Source organism: Hyaena hyaena, unplaced genomic scaffold (genome assembly GCF_003009895.1).
Source record: "Hyaena hyaena isolate Hyena2069 unplaced genomic scaffold, ASM300989v1 scaffold_89, whole genome shotgun sequence".
Lineage (NCBI taxonomy): Eukaryota > Metazoa > Chordata > Mammalia > Carnivora > Hyaenidae > Hyaena > Hyaena hyaena.
This window is the reverse complement of record NW_024080719.1, coordinates 3,503,076-3,525,875: the sequence shown is the minus strand read 5'-3', so window position 1 is coordinate 3,525,875 and position 22,800 is coordinate 3,503,076. Positions and strand designations below refer to the sequence as shown.

Here is a 22,800-nt window from a genome sequence, read left to right as displayed (position 1 = left end):
GGGAGGGAGGGCAGGTGGGAGGGAGGGCAGGTGGGAGAGAGGCCAGGGAGGAGGGAGGGCAGGTGGGAGGGAAGACGGGAGAGAGGGCCGTTCTCAGGGCCGGGTGTGCTCCCAGGACTCACCGGCTGGCAGGAAGTGCTGAGGGCCCCCCGCGGGCTTCTTGTCCCCGTCAGAGCTGCTGCTGCTGCTGCTCCAGCTGCCCCAGCTGCCGCGGCTGGCCCGAACACCACCCGAGGAGCTGCCGCAGTCCGAGCTGGAGTCCGAGCAAGACTTCTCCGCACACTTCTTCCCGGGCTTCTGGTAGTAACCCTCTGCAGGAAGGGAGTGAGAAGTCACATTTCATTTGAACAATTTGGAACCCGATGCCATGTCTACTCAAAGGAGAGAGGTGACATTATGAAGGCCAGGTTCTCCGTCAGGGTCTTCTACCTCTGCTCATCTAAAAGGAAGACAAAAGTTAACTGCAACCAATAACGAGACTTTAAGAAACAGTAAGGGATGAGCTACATCTACTCTGCCTGCGGGATGGGTGATTACACCTGTCTGGGGCTCAGACTATCAATACCAAGGATACCCTCGATCTAAACATGGTTCTGGGGGGTGCCTGAGTGACTCAGTTGGTTAAGCGTCCGACTTCAGCTCAGGTCATGATCTCACGGTTCGTGGGTTTGAGCCCCGTGTCAGGCTCTGTGCTGACAGCTAGCTCAGAGTCTGCAGCCTGCTTCAGTATCTGTGTCTCCCTCTTTCTGACCCTCCCCTGCTCACTCTCTCTCTCTCTCTCTCTCAGAAAAAGAACATTTTTTTTAAGTTTTAAAAAAATAAAAAATAAAAATGGTTCTGGAAATAAACAATTCTGTGAAGAAAACTCAGCTACTTGATCAGACTGGAAATTTATAGGTAATTTCTCCCTCTCTTTTATTAAGCTATTCCTCTAAGAGCTTCAACATATTAGAACACCTGGCAAGCTCAGTCAGTACAGCATGCAATTCTTGGTCTCAGGGTTGTAAGTTCGAGGCCCATGTTGGGCATAGAAATTACTTAAAAAGAAAATCTTTGGGGCGCCAGTGTGGCTCAGTCGGTTAAATGTCCGACTTCAACTCAGGTCACGATCTCGTGGTTCATGGGTTCAAGCCCCATGTCGGGCTCTGTGCTGACAGCTCAGAGCCTGGAGCCTCTTTCAGATTCTGTGTCTCCCTCTCTCTCTTTGACCCTCCTCTGCTCACACTGTCTCTCTCTTTCTCTCAGAAGTGAATTAAAAAAAAAAATTAAAAAAATAAAATAAAATCTTAAAAAAAAAAAAGAGTTTCAAAGTATTATTTATGTGTGAGTGGAAAGAACCTCCAGGAAGACCAAAAAGCAACACATGTGTCACAGGAATGAATGAGAAGATGCAGAAAGAAACTCCTGAACTCTCCAGCTTGTGTGTCCACCAGCCACACGCACTGCGGACGTGGACTTGTGTCTGGGAACACGGTGCTGGCTGGAAGGACGACGACTCCCCCACCCCATGCCCCACACGTGCAGCCACCTTCAGTGGGCCTTGAGCCGCCACACTACCCCTCACTCTAGCCTGGACCGCGCTTCGGGTGCCCCTCTATCTTGCACTCCCAGAGATGCTGCCGGGCAGTTCTCAGGCAGGACAGCAGCCTGGCTCTGAGGGAGCGACCTGGCTCGTGTGTGTGAGAAGAAGCCGGTTCTCGCTGGGCCGTCCCCCAGAGGGAGCAACCTCTGTTCCTTCCCCACTGCGCAGGAGGACAGCTGGGAATGGCCAGATTTTGGGAGTGAGGGAGGGAGGAGGGGGCCTGCCTAGGTTCAAGAGAATCTCAGGTTTCCAGCGTCATCCTGACAGCTTTCTATGACTTCAGTAATCTAAGTTGCCTCTGAAGTGATAATCTCATCAAGATGCAATTTCTTTACAGTGGATACTTCCTGGAGGAACCAAAAGCTCCAGCAGAAGCAGCATCCACAGCTCAGTATGGCTACACACCTGCCTCTTCCCGTGCAGCAGGTGAGCTGCTTCCGATGCCGGCATCTGTTTTACCAACTTGCCCCGGGTTTTCCTGTACACACCAGTTCCTTACGTCGATGTCACTGCTCACCTCAGGCCTTTCAAATGCATTGCACACAAGTTTTAATTCACTCTGTTCAGAAGGCCTAGAAGAACCACACAAAAAAATCACATCCACATGTTATCATCCAACCATCCTTGCTTTCCATGAGACTTACCGGAGGTGAAAATGACCCTGGGGCAACCCAAGACCTCTGCTCTTAGTGTTCTGGGGGAGAAGACACTGAGTAAGGGAGTGGTATCAAAAAGACAAAGATTTTGCTGTTTCAGAACCCACAATCAATTCAGAGCTCATTTAGCCTATTCTGTACTTCACAATGAGAGGAATAAAACTCCACAAAATTAAATGATGGAGTCCCTCTGTCCTCTCATACGTGGCAGGTCCAGGACCAGAAGCCAGGACTCTTGGTTCGTCCTCCTTGGCTTTAGTGTATGATTCTCAATAGATGAACCTGCTGCCTGGTGTCTGGGGGAAGGTACTGAATTTTCATTCATATCTTTTCTCATCCATTCATTTAGCAAACATTTGTTGAGCGACTACCATGTGCCATGTGTTGTTAAGAAAGGTGCAATTATAAAGCATAAAGTTCTTTCCCCAAGGACCTCACAGTGCAGTGACAATGTCTTCCTACTAGACCGTGAATGGGGGAAAGAACTGTAATGGTTTTAAATGCCAAAACAGAAATGGGTAGAGGGCACCACAGGAGTATGCAGATGGTTATTCACACAGTCTGATTTCAGTACCTCAGGTCAGGTTTGTAGGATGGCAGTTAGGAAGACAAAATACATGAGCTACAGCACACGATTTCATTGGTTTCTGATCGCTTAAGGTAAAGACTAAAATAGATAGAAGCAAGAGCCAAGGAAACGGACAATCTAACAACTACTTACCTCTCTTTTTTAAGTTTACCCATTTATTCTGAGAGTAATCAAGATAGGTGGGCACCCCCCCCCATCTACTTCTTAAGCATCATGTTCTCAAAACATTCTGATTAGCTTCAAGCTACTGGAAAGTTCTATTTTAAAAATTTGTTTCTTCAGCATGTCAGAAATCTGTTTATAGAAATACATCATAACGCTTAATTGGTGAAACTGCACTCGAGTTTTGTAGCTTTCTGTATGTCCACATCAGGAAAATATAATACTTTAGAGTGACTGAAGTCAATCAAATTTTTATGAAAATACATGTAAAAAGAATAAAAGGTGGGAGCATCTGGGGGGTTCAGCTGGTTAAGTATCCAACTTTTGATTTGGCTCAGGTCACGATCTCATGGTTCATAAGATGGAGCCCCTTGTCAGGCTCTGGGTTGACAGCACAGAGCCTGCTTGGGATTCATTCTCATTCTCTCTCTCTTCCCGCCCCTCCTCCTCCCCCAAGACAAGTTAATAGAACATTAAAAAAAAAAGACTACTAGGTATAACTTTCCTTTCAACAAGATACTACATTGCAGCTGTGAAATAATTTAGCCTAAATAAAATGGTAACTGCCAATCAACAATTAGTATTTAGTATTAACAACAAACTAGCAATGAGTCTATTCTTCTTTCCTGTTTGCATTCTGCTATTTGTTGAGGGAGGCAGGGACGCTGGAGCTGCCTGACCTTTCTCCAGCAGGGTGTAAATGAGAAGGCTGGAGGGCTGCTGCAACGCTGAATCACAGGCTCCTGATTGCCACCACCTAGGGGACCTACAGACAGACACTGGAGCAGCACCATACATGCTCCCGCATCCCAGGCTCCCTGCCTCAGTGTGGGCTGTGCCGCCAGAGTCCCCTTCCAACTACACACGAAACCACAGCAAGGTGCGGCCCCTTTCTCGGGAAGATCTGGAGCCACTAGAGAACAATCTGGCAGAAACACATTTAAATACCTAGCTGAGCTCCTAAGAAAGAAATTCCCCGATGCCAGAACTCAAAAGAAGAAAAAGCCAGAGTGGTGAGGATGTACTGAGGAGGAAAGAGGCTCTAAAGCCCAGGGGGTAGGTTTTAATTCCTCTCAAGGACAGTCACATACAGGAGTTAGGGAGCTGTGACTATTCCCTAAATAAAACTGGGGTCCTGGGAAGGGTCCTGGGAAGCGGGCACTATTAGTGCAAGGGACAGCTACAAGGCTCCATCCACGGACTTACGGAAGAAAAGGCAGGAGAAAGCATCGCTACTAGAGGCTCTGGGCTTGTGCACTTGTTGGGTGCTTAGAAGTATAAACCAAGAAATCAAAACTTAGAGACTATACCACCAGGTAGACTCGAAGACAGAATGTACATACGTACTACTGACCCCTCGAAAAAACCAACCAACCAACAACCAGCCTCAAGCTGAGACATTTACATAAAATTAGATTTAAAAAGATATTTCTGACAAGCCAAAATATGGGATTCTCACACAAACACTATCCAGCGCCTTCATTTTACTGGTAAGAAAATGAAAGCTCAGATACACTAAGTAACCTACAGAAGCAAGGTTTCCAAAGGAGAAGATCAGCCTGCTTGGGTTCCAATTCTGCCCCTGCCCCTTACCAACTCTGTGGCTGTAAGCAAAGCACAAAAGGTCTTGGCACCTCGCGTACTGAAGCTGTAAGAACCTAGCTTCTGCAGGACTGAAGCTCCTTCCCTGGCCGTGACTCTTCTCGCTCACCTCAGGACCCGTGGCGGGCGAGTAAAGCTGGGGACAGGAGGCCTGGGGGCTCTCAGCTGTCTTCTCTGTTACCCATCCCACAAACACACCTGCACCTGAGTTTCACAGGCAGAAAGAAGGGCCGGGCACAGAGGATGTCTTAACGCTTTTTGTTTAAAACCTCCTACAGCTCTGAGCATTTTGTAAACTAAACACATGAAAACTAGGTTCACTTTAAGGTATTATTTTTAAGAAAAGAAATGAAAACAGAACCAAAATAGATTAAAAGATAACAGCTAAGTCTAAAAATATAGATTAAAAAATAGATGAAAATTTCAAAGAGATGGTAAAAATTACACACCTCAAGACCTGAGCAGTACCTCTCTTCTTGTTTTTTCTACATGTCCGATTTTTATTCCAACTTAAGTTTTGCAAATTTCCTTCTTTTTTCTCCTGAAGCTTCTTCTTCCTAGAAGGATCTTCTTGCTAAAGAGAAAAAAAGAAACCATAAGTAAAGGTTTAAACTGAAGACCAACTCCAGATGAATTCAGAATGTTCCAACACCAGTGAAAATGGAGACATACATTTCTCACTCTCTAGTTTGTTTTCATTTCCCTTCCTTCTCTACTTCCCTTAATCTCTGCAAAAAGAAAAAAACAATCGTTGCCTATAAAATTCCAAAGGGGCTCAAAAGGAAAAACATCTGTTAGCAATTTAGAGTCAGCTTGCTATTAATCGGCAGCAATAAATTCTCCAGCGCTCACCTGTTAATTTGGAATGTGCAGTTCACATGAATTACTACTGAAGAGAAGTCATGTAAAAACTCAACTTAGGAGTAATTTGTGTATTTATGTTTTATTTGTTTACAGAAGAACTTTAGGAGGACAGCCAAATCTCCACTGAGTGCACCAAACTAGTTTAAGCTTTTGTAAATAAGGCAAGAATATGCTTGATGTTTTAAATGTGGCTCTGAAAAACTTAATTTAGCATGAAATATGTATTTTTATATATCTATACATTATGTACATATGTGTATATACACCCATATACATACATATATGTGTGTGTGTATGTTTTTATTTTATTTAAAGAAATTTTTTAATGTTTATTTTGAGAGAGAGAGAGACAGAGTATGAGCATGAGCAGGGGAGGGGCAGAGAGAGAGGTAGACACAGAATCTGAAGCAGGCTCCAGGCTCTGAGCTGTCAGCACAGGGCCAGACGTGGGGCTGGAACCCACGGACTGCGAGATCATGACCTGAGCTGAAGTTGGACGCTTAACCGACTGAGCCACCCAGGCGCCCCTATATATATATTTTTTTAATTTGGGCATTTTCCTCTTTTAAATGTTAGGCATAGTCCATTAAGCCAAGGGAAGGGGGATTCCCTTGCTCCTTAATGTTGTGAAGTAGCTCCTGCCTTGGAAGTCCTCCAATACTCTATTTCTCTTCCTTCTACCACTCTGCCTCTTAAAGGTGTTTTTTTTCCTTTTTTTAAATGTTTATTTGCGAGAGAGAGTGAGCACAAGCAGGGGAGGGGCAGAGAGAGAAGTAGACACAGAATTCAAAGCAGGCTCCAGACTCCAAGCTGTCAGCACAGAACCCAAGGTGGGGCTTGAACTCATGGACCATGAGATCATGCATGACCTGAGCCGAAGTCGGATGTTTAACTGATTGAGCCACCCGGGAGCCCTTAACTCTGCCTCTTTACAGCAGAGGTGCTGTCAGCAGGTGGGAGGAGGTACAGAGCTCACAAATTAAGACCGCAGGGCTTGAAAAAATGCATCGTTGCGGGACATCACAGAGGCAAATCCCCTAGCTCAGAGAATCCTCTTCCTATTGACCCTTAGGATTCACATTTCATAAAGAATAAAGACGGACTCATTTTACCTTCGCTTTTGAGAAGTTTGGTCTAGAAATCAGAGGAGGAATCCATGATGTTCTAACATACACTTGACTAATACATGACTTGGAAGAAGAAAAACTGGTTTCAAATGCCTACATGTTACATATGTGGGGTATCGAAAGCCTCATGTATCTGTTACAGCAACAGGCTTACTACAATAAACTAATACTAGAAATAAAATGAAATTGTACCTGTACATGTGGTAGGGTTCTGGGATTCTTCTTAATTCTCCTTTAGTTTCTCCCCCAATAAGCATGTATTTACTTTTTTCTGATTTTAAAGGTATTTGAAAAACATGACACGATAAACACAAAGCCCTATCTTATAGGATCTTAGGCTAACTGCTTAAGTTTGATGCTAAACAAACACATTAATAGCACAGGATCAGACATTATCCAAAGTTAAACAGTAAATACACACTGTATTTATTCATTTACTGTTCCCTTTATATTTCTAACTTCAGGGAGAAAAGTTTTCGTCTCTTCTCCCATGTCCACTTAAGGGCCAAGAAAGGCTTTTCAACATAGCAAGTACTTGAGACTCTCTGTCCTTCAGAGTCACATACAAAGAAAGGCTCTGTCTCTAAGTGGGGTCAGAGAAAGAGTGAGCTGGTCAGCAGTCACTCTGACACTTGGCTGCCTTTCTCCACTCAATCTGGTTAGATCTGTCATCCTGTGCAAACAAAAAGGACTACAGAGACTGAGACTGGGTGGTCAGAGGCATCGTCACTGTCTCTGAATATGAGCAGGGCACGCTGGACTCCGGTGAGTGTACCACAGAGAAGCAGCGTGCGTGAGCAAACAGGCGAGAACAGAAACAGGGTGTGGACAAGAGAGGGAAAAGATTGAGGACATAATGAGGAGTGAAAGCCTAATGAATGACTTTTTCTGTGGGGGGGAGGGAGGGAGGAACAATGGCAAGTGAAGAGGAAGGGCCCCAGTCAGACTTGGAGAACAGGCCAGCACTGGTGGTAGCAGATGGTGGGGGGCGGAGAGAGGAAACCGGAGACTCGAAGCAACACAGTTGTGGAGAAATGAGAGGCAAAATAAAGGCACAATCTGGCTCTTTGCTTTCTGGTAGAGGGAGGCAAGACTAACCAGAGAAAGAGTCCATGCAGAGTTGCAAGTAAGACCACAGCTGTGAGGCCAACCTCTCTGATTTGAACCTCACTCCATGCTTATTACTACTGTGTGATCTTGAGCAAGTTACTTAGCTTCTCCTGCCTCAATTTCCTGAGTCTTTCTCAAAAGGCTATTGTGAGGATTACATTACCTGACACATAATATGCACTCTATAGAAGATCTGGCTATTGGGATGTCTGGGGGGCTAAGTCGGTTAAGCATCCGACTTTGGCTCAGGTCATGATCTCATGGTTTGTGGGTTTGAGCCCCATGACAGGCTCTGAGCCTGGAGCCTGCTTCAGATTCTGTGCCTCCCTCTCTCTCTGCCCTCCCCTGCTTGTGCTCTTCTCTCAAAAATAAGCATTAAAAATTTTTTTAATAATCATAAAAAAGAAGACCTGGCTATTATCACATTATTGAATTATTTGAACTAGAGAAGTTCTCAGATACTCCTGGTAGAAGGGACAATTTCACTGATTATAGAGTGGTGAAATAAAGAGATTTCCTAAACGTTAATAAAAGCAAATGAAAAGAAATCACAGATTCCATAAAACATTCTTCAAGCTGCTGTACGTAAGTAAAAGCAAATAAAAGAGGGAATGGGCCGATGAAGAAAAAAGACAGATACACTATTTGATAGGTCGTATGTTCTTACAGAAAAGAACACATGCAACAGAAAAACAGGCAAAGGACAGGAAACAGAAATTTGCAAAAGAAATATAAAAGGCTAAAACCATGAAGATTTCCCCCAAATACTTAATAGTGAAGTATGTTTTTAGGAAAGGCAAATTACAGACCAGTGTGGATCTCATCTTTCCATGTTGGTTTTACAAACCACGAGTGTGTTTACACTGTATGTTCCTGTCTGCAAATGCCAGGAGAGGGCTGGGGAGGCAGAGTGTCGTTAACACAGTCCGCCTCTGAGCAGCGCAAGTGGAACTGGGAAAGACCTTCACTTCGTAGTTTATTTAAAAAAATGAAAAAGATTTCAGTGGTAGTGTTTTGGATGGATGATTTTTTCCCTCGTCTTTCAGAAGAGGAGAGTGCTGACTCTTCCCTGGTGAGAGATGCGAAGTGAAAGACAAAACACAATTGTTTACCGATTTTCGCTGGTCAAGATTCTGCAAGACACGTGGGGCTGCTGTGGGCAAAGGAAGGCAGCGGTTCCTACACCATCCATGTGAACAGGAATCACCTTTCTAGAAAGCAATCTGGGGCACTCATGAGGATACTCTCTGATCCTACTTCTAGAAATCTCTAACAAGGATAAAGCAGGTACACAGGGAAGACTTAAGAACAATGTAGTTCATCACAGTGCTTTTTATGAAAATAAAAAGCTGTAAATCAATTTAAGGTTCAGTCACAGGTGAATGGTTTAGGATTAGGGCATAGTTAAGTGACTGAATGTTACGTAACCCCTGAAAGTTCCCTTTGTTTTGAACGTGAGAAAATTCAGAATTATTAACATGATTAGCAAAGCTACATATACATAATGATGACCCTGACCTTTTTAAAAAGTTGCACAAAAAAGAAACAGAATATAGGAAAATGTACAAAGTGGTTCATTTTGGATAGACTCTTCTCCCAGCTGCCCCTTCTTTATGCTTTTATAACAATCATAAATTCTTTTCTAAGGGGAAAAAATCTGCTTGAAAAAATAAATAGCAGGGCTAGGGTTAAAATGTAGTTTGTAGCTCTCAAGTCTGGGCTTCAACCTTCTTTGCCAATAAATCTAGAGGAATGTTCCCCATGTACTACAGACAGTTTTATACAATTTTCTAAGCTGCAAAGTTAGGCCCTAAGAATGTATAAGAAAAACAAACATTGAGTACCGCCCTTGGGAATGTGTTTATTGAGAACGATTTCTCCAAATGCACAATGAAATGGAAAGCACACTTGCAAGGTTTTAAAGAGATGCTCTGCAAAACTGGGAGTCATGGAGACAGCAAAAAACATGAGAGACTATGGTCCCCCAGGTCCTTGGGCTGGCTGCATCCTTCCTGTTGAGGGGACTGCCATCTTTAGGTGCAGATGTCTCTCTTACACAGGCTCCCAGGCCAGAAGAGGAAGGAGGAGCTTGCATGAACCCTGGCACTGTGCATGAGCAAAGTCTGAGCACCAGGGACAGGGAGGAAAAAGAAGAGGCCCGAGCAGAGACCTGAGTGGGGGCCAGGGGCTGAGCCTAGTGGGGGAATGGCGCCCACCTGTGACAGATGGATGCCAGCAGCAGCACCACTGAGGCACAGATCCTCGGGGCCACCTCCTCCTCGTGGCCCTCAGGCAGAGGGACTTGGCCTGTGTCCCAGCTGCTCTGCCCAGCTCACAGGCTGTGCAGCCACTAATACCTCTCAGGGTTGGTTTCGATCTCTGTAGGGCAACATGGAAGTCTCCAAAGCTCTTACCAAGAGGATGCTAAGGTTCAACCCTTACCTTCACCCGTTCCCTCCTGCCTCAAATTCAATGACTTTATTTCTGCTCCTGAAAGCACAGCTCATCTTAGTCTTCTGGCCTCGCTTTCTGTACATCTGCTCTACTTGAACTGCTGAGCTACCTGCAGCTTCACCACCACCCGAGGTTCACACTCAGGCCCCTGCTCTTCTCTGTGCATACACACCTCAGGGAACTCAGTGTCCCCTTTCAGTTCTAACCTCCACAGGCATAGCTCCCATGCAAGCCCTGGATCCGTATCCCAGGCTGTCCTTAACGAACATAGTCATTTCCTTTCTACTTAACCCCTGTCAGTGCTTAGTAAGTGCGCTACTCTAAGCACTTACCATACGAACTCATCCATTCCTCACAACACTAGGATGCAGGCAGGCTATGATCACCTTCATTTGCCAGATGCGGAAACTGCAATGTTAAGTAACTTGCCCAGTGTTACAGAGCAAGTAAGTGACCATCTGGATTCAAACCCAAGAAGTCTGGCTGCAAAGCTCATGCTCTTAATTTGCAACATTGCTTTGATAAATATAAAAGTGAACTCTAAGTCAGAATTCCCCATCTTCTAGTTAGTCAGGCTTAAAACCCTGGAGGTACTTTTGCAAGTGGTTATATAAGAGAAGGCTGCTCCACTCCTTTGTGCAATTAGGTGCGGGGAAGTCCTGTCAGTTTTTCTTCTAAACTCGTATCTATTCTTCCTACCCTCACCCTTGCTCCTGCCCAAACACAGCCTTACATCACACCTCCCAGCAGAGTAACAGCCTCCTTGTGAGAAGTCAGCTAGTGTCCATTTCTGCCCTCTATAACCCAGCCTCCAAAACGTTCAGACTGATCCTCCAAAAATGCATTATTCACACATTCATTCAAGCATTTACTAAACAACTACACTTCATAATCTTTATAATAGCCATTCTGCCCATCTTTGTGAAACTGAACTGAAAAACACTCAATTACGACCTTCAAAAAAACTGCAGCCTGTAGGCTATTTTCCATTTGTTATCCCCCCCATCCACACCCCAGTTCGGAAACCTTCCATAGCTCTCCATCATTTGCAGCAGGGTCTCCCCCCGCCCTCCCCCCAACACACTGGCCACCCTTAAGCGAAATCCTCTAAAAGCACTTTGTTTGGACAGATGTGCTTTTAAAAATCTGACTCTGAAATTCCTTAGCAGGCAACCAACCACTGTCTGGTTGTCTACAGTCATCATCACTTCGATACTGTGCTCACTCCCAGCTCACTCTTTGTGCTTTCGTCTGAGGTCTAGGGGATAAAGTCTAAATTTTCAATTGGCATGCAAAGGCCTTCCTCTTCTGGAAGGTGTCCCACTCTTCCCTCCCATTACTTCCCATTCCTAATTGAGGTTCTTCCCAAAGATGATTTCCTACAACTCCCAATTATGCTGTGGGGCCCAGGGTTGCCGCTGTCCACCTTCCCTTCCCTGCCTGTCTTGAAACCCCTTCCACTATGGATTGATTGGGGCACTTGACTACTTAGAGATATCCTGTCCTTCATTAAAGACTGCAAACTCCCAGTTTGGAATGTCTAGAATATCTTTATTTCATATCATTTTCATGTTATTTAAGTGAAAAACCCATGTTTATTATAAAGTTTAAGCAAAAACAGAAGAATATAGAGAAGGGAAAAAAAATCACCCAAATCTCACCACCCAGAAATAACCTGGGTCTACCTCTGCCACTGATTATTTGGCATACCTTAGTTTTTACTATCACTCTATGAATCTACATACGCATTAGGATGGCAAGACAAGTGATGGGAATAATTGATAACATTGGGACAATGTATTATTTTTAAATACAAATTTAAAGCTCAGTTTTATTTGAATTTAACATAAGAAACTGAAGTAGAACCCAGGGAACTGCCAATGTTCAAATAATCAGTTCTTCTTTATTAATTCCTTAAGGATCCCTCTACGGTTAAGAAAGATAGTGAAAGATATTTTCGTAAGTTTTCACTCTGTTAAATGCCATGTTCATTTTTACACAGTATGGACTCTCTACCAAGAAAAATAACATTAAAACTCACTACTACCAACCACTCAGTACCATCTCCCGTTTTTGCAGATTATGTTACTTTTTTGTCTTACGAAAGTTTTAAAATATGCAATCTGTTCTGCAATTATAATTGCTAACTGTTTAGTTTTAGTTGTGGGTGGAAAATGGACAGAAATCCCAACAACAGAACTTTAACAAAGCTTCTGTTGCGCTGGGTCTTTATTTTCACTTCTAGCTTAGTTAAATTTTATTAACTTTGTTTTTAAGAGTCATGATGAACTCACTTGTGTTTAAGGATGCTGCCACCTTTGTACTTAAGTGTCACCTTGGCTAGCATGTTCTTATTCACATTTTCATTCTCTCAATGATATGACTCTGTATGCCCTGGCATTAGATTTTTCTACAAAGTCTGAGGCAAGACTGAGTTAGTGTTTCTCCATCTTCCTCAACTCCTTGCACTGTTCTTTAGGATTTAAGCTCAATAACTATAGCCAGGCTGTGCCTATGCCCATTATTATGCATCAGTTTTTTCCTGGTGTACCCAGTGTGCCCTTTTATTCTATAAATTCCATCCTTCTCTCATATCAGGAAAATTTTCTTTGATTTCATCTCTGAATACCTTTCAGATCTATTTCCTGGGCCATTTCCTTAAACACTTCATTATTCTTCTGTTGGACTGTTTTGTCTTTCTTTACCCCAGATCTATCACCATCTTTACTCTAAATGCCTCCAGCTCCTCAATTTTTTTCCCCTCATACTCACTGATTATCTCAAAGTCTTTCTCAAGGGTCAAATAATTCGATTTTTGGCTATTATCTGTGTAAAATCATTTGAGTCTTCATTTATTTACTTAGCTTTATAATATCTCTTTTAACCCCATCCTGGTGTATGGATTCGGCTTTAAAAAAGCTCTTATTTTATGGAGTTCGTTTTCTATAGCGGGAAGTATTCTTAAGAGTTTTCCTGAGGTCTCTGGATATGTTTTCTTCTACATTAGGATCCTTACCTATCTTCTGTGTTCTACTCCTTTCATTCACTGTTATTTTGTGTGTGTGTGTGTGTGTGTGTGTGTGTGTTTGTGTTACACAGTATATATCTGCATAGTTAGAATGCTGTTTTTCCCAATGCACTTTTACTAATACACAGATAGCTCTGCTCTGAAATAAAGTAGGTAAATTCTCCTAAATAGCTTTTCTACCTTTCTCTTTCAACTGTTTGCTGTCACCTATGAGATATGGGGCTGGGTTCTGCTCTCTAGATGCTTCTTGACAGTCTACACTGGAGAGAAGAGAGAGGCTTGCCGGGACAGTGTGTGGCTATGCTCCCCTTCCTGGGATTCTGTTGCCGAGGGCCCACTCGCTTGGGTTACATAGGCATCCCTCTCCTGTGGATTTTGGCCTATGCTTCCAACTCAGCAAGAGCAGGCCCTAAAATGGACGCTGGGTAACAATGGAGAGAAGGGACAGGTGATCTGGTTCTACTCCACCATCTTTATCAGGAGTTAACCCATCTGCTTAAGAACAGCCTCCCTTGAGAATAACAGATAAAAGCTATCTGATGTTACTGTAAACTATTTTAGTATCTCCTATCTAATTAGAAGAAAAATAAAACTGGCACCTGGGTGGCTCAGTCAGTTAGGCATCCAACTTTGGCTCAGGTCACGATCTCACAGTCCGTGAGTTCAAGCCCTGCATTGGGCTCCGTGCTGATAGCTTGGAGCCTGGAGCCTGTTTCAGATTCTGTGTCTCTTTCTCTGCCCATTCCCCCACTCACACCCGGTCTCTTTCTCTCTCAAAAAATAAACAAACATTTAAAATTAAAAAAAAAAAATAAAACTTTCCAACCACCTCAAACTCACCACTTATACGATTCCAATGCATGATAACTAGCACCCTCATTGAAAAGTATGAAATACATATGTAGTTACTCGACAGATACTTGCACTCTAAGCCCTAAAAATGGATTTTGTCCCAATAGGCCAGAGATAAAGGAATACAGACCTCGACTGAAGGTATGTCCTGTTTCTCAAAACATACATCTTCTTTAGATGCTTTGTGGATCTTCTTTTCTGAGGAAGACTTTGTGTCAACCTTTTTCAAAGTTTCACAGCTGTCTACTTCATTCTTGACAGGCACTTGCTGGTTATTCCCTTGAATACATAAAAATGATTTAATCTCTAGCTAATTATTTCCATTCATGTTCCCATAGTTAAATCTCTTTCCCATACCAATCTAATTTAGTCAGATTGAGACTTAAAGATTGTTTCTGACATTCACGATACTCTAGAAATGTGTTGACCAGTAAAACTGAACTTTCATTAAGAACTCTACAAAAAGTACTGAAAAAAGATCCAGGAACAAGCGTACACCATTATTCCTAGCAGCATTATACTTAACAACCAAAGGTAGAAACAACCCAAGGGTCCATGGACAGATGGACAGAAAAACAAAACATGGTATACCTAATATGGAATACCTTTCAGCCTTAAGAGGAATGAATCATTACCCAACACCGTGAATATACTTAACACTGTTGAAGTGTACACTCGAAAACGATGGTGATGGGAAATAAAGGAAGGAAATACTGACGCATGCCACAACGTGGGTGAACCTTGGAGACATGATGCGAAGTGAATTAAAATAAGCCAGTCCCCAAAAGACAAGTACTGTATGAGTGTCCTTGTCTGAGGGACACAGAGTCATCAAATTCATAGAGATGAAGAGTAGAACAATGGCTACCAGGGGCTGGTGAGAGGGGCAGGAGTACTTACTGTTTAATGGGTGTAGGCTTTCTTTTCAGGACAGTGAAAAGGTTTTGGAAATGGATGGTGTTGATGATTGCACAGCAATGTGAATGTACTTAACACCACCGAGCTTCATAATTAAAAGGGTAAACCTTATGTTATGCCCATTTTACCACAATTTTTTTTTTAAGTTGCAGGAGGAGAGGGGTGAAGGCCTTGGCTTCCAGTCATGACCCAGTCCCTAATTATTTTGCAAAGTAAATCTCTTAAGTTGCTTGAGTTTCTTCAGTTTCCTTAGTTATAAAATGAAAATACCACTTTCTCCACCTGACCTAACTGTTACAAAGATGAAACCAGAAGACTTACAAATGGGAAGGGTTCCTGCCAAAAACACAAGACCCATTTCAGTGCAGGTCCTCTGCCCAGTCGGTGCCCACCTGCCCCCAGCGACCAGTGCCCAGACACTGAAAATGAGCAGCAGATGCATCAAAGGGTGAAAGCTGGTGCTGGTAGAAACCTCATCTGAAAACGTGATTTTCCCCGCTTCTCTTCCAAGTGATTTCATGCCTAAGTGTATTTCTTCTTCCATCCCTTACTCCAAAATAAAATCAAAGCAACTTCAGCCTCACAAAAAGATACCTCTCAGTGTTCTACTATGAAACAAAGCATTTCAATACCTTCTCTTTTTTCTTGAACTGAGCCTTCCCTCACCATACCTTTGCAATCTGAGAAAGTGTAGATGGCCACCAGGCAGCTATTTCACAAGAGAGAAGGCTGCGGGCTCTGGTGAGATGCAAGCCTGACCGCATTACAGCAGAGGCTGCAGTCTGGCCCTGCTCTGGGACCTGGCGCAGGGAAAGTCTGTGCCCACCAAATGAAATGAGCAGTTCAATCCCCTCTGATTCTGAAATTCTGAAGTTGATCTCACTCAAAGCTAGATATATACATTTTGCAAATATCACTTACAAGGGCAGCATGCCTTTGATTTTATTAATGGAAAATGGTGTAAGTATCACATAACTATAAAAATGCTGGGAAGCATTAATTGCTCTGTGACACAAATTGGGTGTTAAGACAACTACAGAGAAAAATATCCACCATGACGAAGTGGTAAAGGAAAGAGCCAAGAGCAGAGGAGGCACGGTCCAAAACAGAAAAAGAAATCATAAAAAGGACATCCCTTCGGATTCTGGAAACCATACGTATAAAACAGAACACATATATTCTACCCAAAAAATGTGCTGCTAACTTTCCTAGAGTCTTAATTCATGAGAAAATGGATTTCCTTACATGTTCTTCTGGCCAAGAATAGCACTAAAAGTATTAGTCATCAAACTTTCTCAGGAAGGATCCGAACTTAATACCCAACAGTGATCTATCTCCAAAAGTGGTAAAGCGCTTAGTAACACCTTCTGTGGGGCTGGGAATCAGGACCAACAGTAAAAGGAATTCTACTAATAAGTTCTTCATTGAGTCTTTGAGAAACTCTAACATAACAATATCCAAGAATTAAGAAATTCATTTACTAAATGGAGCCATCCAAGTCATCTTATTAGGCATGATTACTTACTTACAATGTTACACAAATTTACATCCATCTCAGAGAGTCAATATTCCAGCCACAAAGATTAAATAAATAAATAAATAAATGAATAAATAAATAAAATAGGAACAAGTGAACTCAATTAGAATCCTGCTTAAATTTTTATGGTATCAGATCTAATTAAATGTTCTATTTTTTTAATGTTTTATTTATTTCTACGAGAGAGAGAGAGAGACAGCGTGAGCAGGGGAGGGGCAGAGAGAGAGGGAGTCACAGACTGAAACAGGCTCCAGGCTCGGAGCTGGCAGTCAGCACAGAGCCTGACGCGGGGCTCGAACCCACGAACCGCGAGATCATGACCTAAGTGAAAGTCGGACGCTTCACCGACTAAGCCACCCAGGTGCCCCTAAATGTTCTATTTTGAGTAAACTGCTAATCTTCAAGTTATTAGTATCTATAAGTAAAATGAGACTATGTGAATTTCTCAAATATTCATATTTTAGAAATTTGGAGTATCTATTCAGTGACATCTTCCATGTGTTGTTAATTCCATGGCTTAGGGTATTATTAAATTTAAAAGTTTCTTACCCTTTACATTGTTATAAGCAGAAAGCAATAAAAGGGTGCCTGGGTGGCTCAGTCAGTTAAGCACCCGACTTCAGCTCAGGTCATGATCTCATAGTTTATGAGTTTGAGCCCCACATTGGGCTCTGTGCTGACAGCTCAGCCAGGAGCCTGATTTGGATTCTGTGTCTCCTTCTCTCTCTGACCCTCCCCTGCTCACGCTGTCTCTCTCAAAAATAAATAAACATTTTTAAAAAAAGAAAACAATAAAATAATTGGCTAACTATTCCTCTTTCGTAGTGTTGAGGCCAATTGTGTGTCATGAGCCTTAATTCCAGTGATTTTTTTCATTGTATAATCAAACTACCGCAGATCTGGAATTTTGATCACACAATTTAAAAATAATAAACATTGAAAAGAGACATATTTAAAAGATCATTTATGTTATATACAGAGCTCTACTCTTCTTGTCAGATGCTCAAGAGACTCTGGAACACATAACAAATGTTTGCAAAATTGAGCTGTGGTCTGACAGGTGGATGCCAAGAAAACCAGTGTGTGAAAACAGAGCTCTGAAGCATCTGTCAACAGACTTCCTTTCTAGGAAGAATTTTAATTTATGACTTACTACAAGGCCTCTAAGAAGGCTGCAGACAGAACACGAAAGGGATGAGACACGTTTCCGTTATTCAGAAAATAAATTCTGTTTCTCAACAACAAAAATGAGCATGTAGTGCCAGAGCCATTAATATTCACCTTGGAATATTTTTTTCTCACACAATATGTCACCCTCAGGAAACATTAAAAAGCCTCAGAATAGGAGAAAGCAAACTACCTCACATGTCTGTCAGGTTAATAAAATCCTCCAGGCACTCTTAGAAGATAGACCACCGGCCTCCTTCTCCTTTTTCCAAAAGCAATCTTATCACTGAATCTGCCTCCGTGTAACATTTGTGTCCTTTAGGAGAAGGTGCTAGGATGTGGCAACACTAACTGGTTTCCCCTGAGCAAACGGAAGTTCCCCTTTCTAGTGGGCCAACAGGAAACAAGGTGAAGGGACCTGGGTTTCCCGGCCAGCTGGTGGGCTTAGTTCAACTATTAATATGAAAGCTGTTTTCTTCAAATTCTAGAACGATTTTGTGATGGAAACATGTTGTTCACAAAGTAAAACCCTCTTCAAAACAAAAAAAGAACTAACACTCAAAGCTGGAAGCGAAAATTTGGAGAGTTCTCATATACAAATGGTTTTCTCACCCTTGAGCATTCTTCACACGTTACGGACTCCCTGCCAATTACATGCCTGTTCGCCATCTGCCAGCTTCTTACAATGCTTTCTTTAAAATTTGATAAAAGAGCCCCAAGCCCTTGATATTACTAAAAAAACTCCAAATCCTACCTTCAAACTACAATTATCTTCATCTAGAGTTCTCAGTCCTCTCTTATTTTTAAAATCATCAATTCTTTAAAATGTCTAAATTGTAAATGGATGGCAGGCCATTTATGTTTTTAACTTCTTTGGTATTTTCCTAGAATAGTGCTGTGAACGGAAAACAGTCAAGACAAAATACATGTCAATGAATGGCCTTCCCTGTGAGGAGTCTGCTGCTGACATATTAATTCCGGAGAGAAATCCAGCACTGTGAATTAGCACCTTTGAATTTGCTGGTCTGAACATGGTAGAAAGCCAAAGTTCTTTCATTGGTCCTTACTTGATCTGATCAACAATCACCCTGATACCACTTAACATGCTACTGATCTAGCCAAAGAGCAGTTTTTAAAGACTTATCGTAAGATACAGGTTTCCACTTAAAACACAAATAGATGAGCAATCTGCACAGGAGGTAAAGATTCCGGGCAGGAATGCCATCTATGATGATATAAGCAAATCCTTTGTTTCTGGACGCCCATATGAAGTTTACTCGCACTTGCTGAAGTGGTTGTTATGACATGGCCATTTAGGCTTCACTCTGGGCATTAAACATCAAGTATTGGACAGGAAGGGCCTGAAGCACAAATGTGAAGCCTCTGACCCACTCTGGCACTGCACTTTGGGCCCACACCTCTGCATTTAATCCACTTCAAAGTACTGCGATACAGCAGAAGGTCCTTCCCATCTATCTATCCACAAGGCCACGGCCACTGTATCCTGCAGACACATTCATGCAGAACCTGATGGACACAATAGTTCAAACAACTATGAAGCACTTCAAACAACTATGGTTTAGGTTTGCTTAAAGTCAGCTTATGTTAGATCCTGTGCTCAGGCCTAACTGCCACCAAACAAGGAAAAGCCTAGGAGGATTTACCCTTAATCTTACCCTTTCACAAATGTTTTGTAGCCTGGGCCCCACGGAAATGGAAAAGTAGGCAGCCCACCTGCCTAACCAAAACATCCTCAGACAAGGTATGCTACACTATCATCTGAGGATCTGGTTGAATGCATTATCCAGAGTGCACACTCACATGCTGGGTGGACAGAACGCAGGGGACGGCGTCAACCCAGCAGATGTAACTCCACCTCAAACACGTGCACGGATGCCAGGGAAAGGGTACAAACAGGTTGGAAGAAGATACACCAGGAATACATGTGCAGTTGCCCAACACTGTTCTACTCGGAGGACTCCAGCTTTGAAGTTACGGAACACGTAAAATTAATTTCGGGTTTTTAACTACATGGATAAAACTCATCAGAACTGGCCAATCCATAACATTTCTGTACCCACACTACAGTAACAGGGAGTGAAAACACATCAGATATTTTAATAAGATCAAAGGTAACAGATTTTTCCAGATTAAAAAGTGTCCAAACTCTGCCTTTTACCAGGTACAGAAATGTACATACTAAAATAGTCATTATGGCTAAGAAAAATACAGGCTCTTATGCCAAAGGCCAAAGGGGTCAATTAAAGCTTCATGACGATGTTACACGTAGGTAGTTTTCTGAGTTCAGTCCTGCCTATGCTTTCACTGTCTTTGCTATAAGAGAACATCTGTCTTCTTTTAACCAAGGGACAAAACTAGACAAGAATCAGGGCCAGGGCACATGAGACGGTAGCAGCTGTTAAATATAGAAAGTTGGTAAGTTTTGTTTGGTCAGAAACATTTTATGGGTGGATTAATTTTCACAAATAGTCTGAAAATCCAAGATATAAAATAATCAGAAAATGGTGTCCATATTGTCCCCGCAATAAAATATGACATTCTCATCCCTCTAAACACATGTGCTAAAAGTATACTTCTTAGCCATGACATTCTAAAGACATGGTGCTGGAGGAGGGGCAAGATGGGAGAGAAGTAGGGAGCTCCATACATTTCACTTGCCCACATCTCTCAAACGGAGAAGGCCTGAAGCCACAGGAACCCTTACAGAATCCAGGAGTTTGGGAGGGAAAGGAGACACAGTCTGCTGAGAAAACCACCTTATAGGTGCGTGAGTGTGAACTGGGGAAGATAAAAACAGGCGGGACCCGGAGACATGGAGGGAGTAGAGCTCCCTTTGTGGGGAGCTGTGGTGAGTCGAGGGGAAAAGAAAGAGCGGCTGAAACCGCTCAAAGAACTATCCCTGGAGAAGAGAAAAACCTCAGCTCAGGACGGAGAGGAATCCGGTTTCCAGCTGTGGTGCTGACTTTGAGCTGGGTGACCCGGTCCCAGGTGGCATCAGGAGAAACTGCTCCTCTGCCCTCCAGCTCGATCTGGAGGGGCGGCGGCGCGGCCTGAAACCGCTCCACTGCTCTCCCGGCTCGATCCCCAGAGGGGAAGTGGCAGGCTTGAAACTGCTCGGAGGGCCTAAGGCTGCGGGTTTATACTTCGGGCGGTATCAGTAAAGCACACGGGCTAAGATCTGGAAACGAGGCGTGGCCTGGGACATAGAGCACGGCCCACCTTGGCTACGCCTGCGGCACAGGGAAATCAGACCCAAAAGAGCAATGTTTGTTCGTGAAGGGACTGGGGCGCTGCCATTTTTCTCCCCACAACCACCAAGGAGGGGCCTCAGGGAGCGGCCTGCAGGACTCAGTGGAGGCTATGACCTGCCTACACAAAACCATGCCCATCACCCCTAGAGAGCTTTTTTTTTTTTTTTTTTTACCAGAGCCCAGGAGAAGACCAACATGGATGCACTGCCATGATTAATTCTAGATCAATTCTTTCTATTCAGATATATTTTCCCTTGTCTCATTTGTATCCCTCCCCTCTGCTGCACTGGGCACTACGGTCACTGGTTAGCTTAAACAGTCACATTCAATCCATTTTCTAGATGTATATTCTACACCTCCACCGCTACCTTTCTATCTCTGTCTCTCTCTGGAGGAATCAGACTATATAGTTTCTCTGAGTTACATTATCTTCGTTTCCTTCTCCTCGCCTCTTACCATATTCCCCTTTTTCTCTCTCTGAATTAAGCCTCTTAATCTCTCTGCCTGGTCATTGTCCAGTTTCACTGCCTCCCCGCACTGTCATTTCTCTCTTTGTATATGCTCTTCCATCAGCACTGCATACTTCCTGCTCTTTATTTGTAGCTGGGAATTCTGGTTTTATGCTTTTAGACTGTCCTTTGTCTTTTGGGTTTTTTTTTTCTTTCTTCATTTTTCTTTTTATTATTTGTTTTTCCTCCTTTTTTCCCATCTTTTTTTCTTCTTCTTCTTTTTGCCTTTTGGTTTGCTTTTTTGTTGGATTTGTCTGTGTGTTTATGTCCCTTTGTTCCCTGTGTGTTTGTCTGTCTGTTTTCTTTTCTAGGGCTACCTCAAGAAGCAAGCCAAAGTACACATGGTGGAGAGTCCCAAATACCACTATGAGTAGGGAAATAAAATAACCAAGTCTCAACAAGAGAGACCAAGAGACACCATTCAAAGAACACTTCCTGAATGGACAGGCCCTCGACTGTTATAGAGCCTTCTTTAATACAGCAGTACTCGCAGATGCAGAGTGCATAAGAAGCTTTTAAAACTAACAAGAGACAGAAAGCTAGCCAAAATGACGAAACAGAAGAACTCTCCTCTAAAGAAATTCCAGGAAGAAATGACAGCTAAAGAACTGCTCAAAACAGATATAAACAACATAACAACAAGAATTTAGAACAACAGTCATGAAAGTAATCACTGGGCTTGAAAAAGGCATGGAAGACATCAGAGAAACTATTGCTACAAAGACTATGGAGCTAAAAATAGTTGTGATGAATTTAAAAATGCTATAAATGAGGTGCATAATAGAGTCGTCCAATGCACAGATTGAAGAGGCAGAGAGGAGAATAGGTGAACTAGAAGACACAATTATAGAAAAAGAGGAAGCCAAGAAAAAGAGAGATAAACTGATCCAGGACACAAAAGGAGAGTTTGAGAGCTGAGTGACACAATCAAATGGAACAATATCCATATCATAGGAAACCCAGAAGAGGAAGAAAGAGGGAAAGCTGCTGAAGGAGTCCTTGAACAAATTATAGCAGAGAACTTCCCCAACCTGGAGAAGGAAACAGACACTGAAATCCAAGAGGCAAAGAGAAATCCCCTCAGACATAACTTGAATCAATCTTCTGCATGACATCATAGTGAAACTGGCAAAATGTAAGGACAAAGAGACAATTCTGAAAGCAGCTAGGGATAAAAAGGCCCTAACATACAAAGGGAAACCTATCAGAGTGGCGAAAGACCTATCTACTGAAACGTGGCAGGCCAGAAAGGAATGGCAGGAGATCTTCAATGTGATGAACAGAAAAAATATGCAGCCAAGAATCCTCTATCCAGCAAGCCTGTCATTCAGAATAGAAGGAGAGATAAAAGTCTTCCCAAATAAACAAAAA

General features: G+C 42.8%; 1 protein-coding gene across 2 annotated transcripts in view; it reads right to left on the bottom strand.

Annotated features, from left to right (window-relative positions):
* The window catches only part of TMEM131L (transmembrane 131 like), a 172,334-nt gene that overhangs the window by 17,209 nt on the left and 132,325 nt on the right, over nt 1-22,800 (bottom strand). For both annotated transcript variants that reach the window (XM_039234344.1, XM_039234345.1), the window contains exons 26-29: nt 14,157-14,305; nt 5,041-5,165; nt 1,988-2,154; nt 123-311 (exon numbers count right to left, since the gene is read on the bottom strand). In XM_039234344.1, the coding sequence (XP_039090275.1) occupies nt 123-311; nt 1,988-2,154; nt 5,041-5,165; nt 14,157-14,305 (630 nt within the window). The remainder of the gene's footprint in view (nt 1-122; nt 312-1,987; nt 2,155-5,040; nt 5,166-14,156; nt 14,306-22,800) is intronic.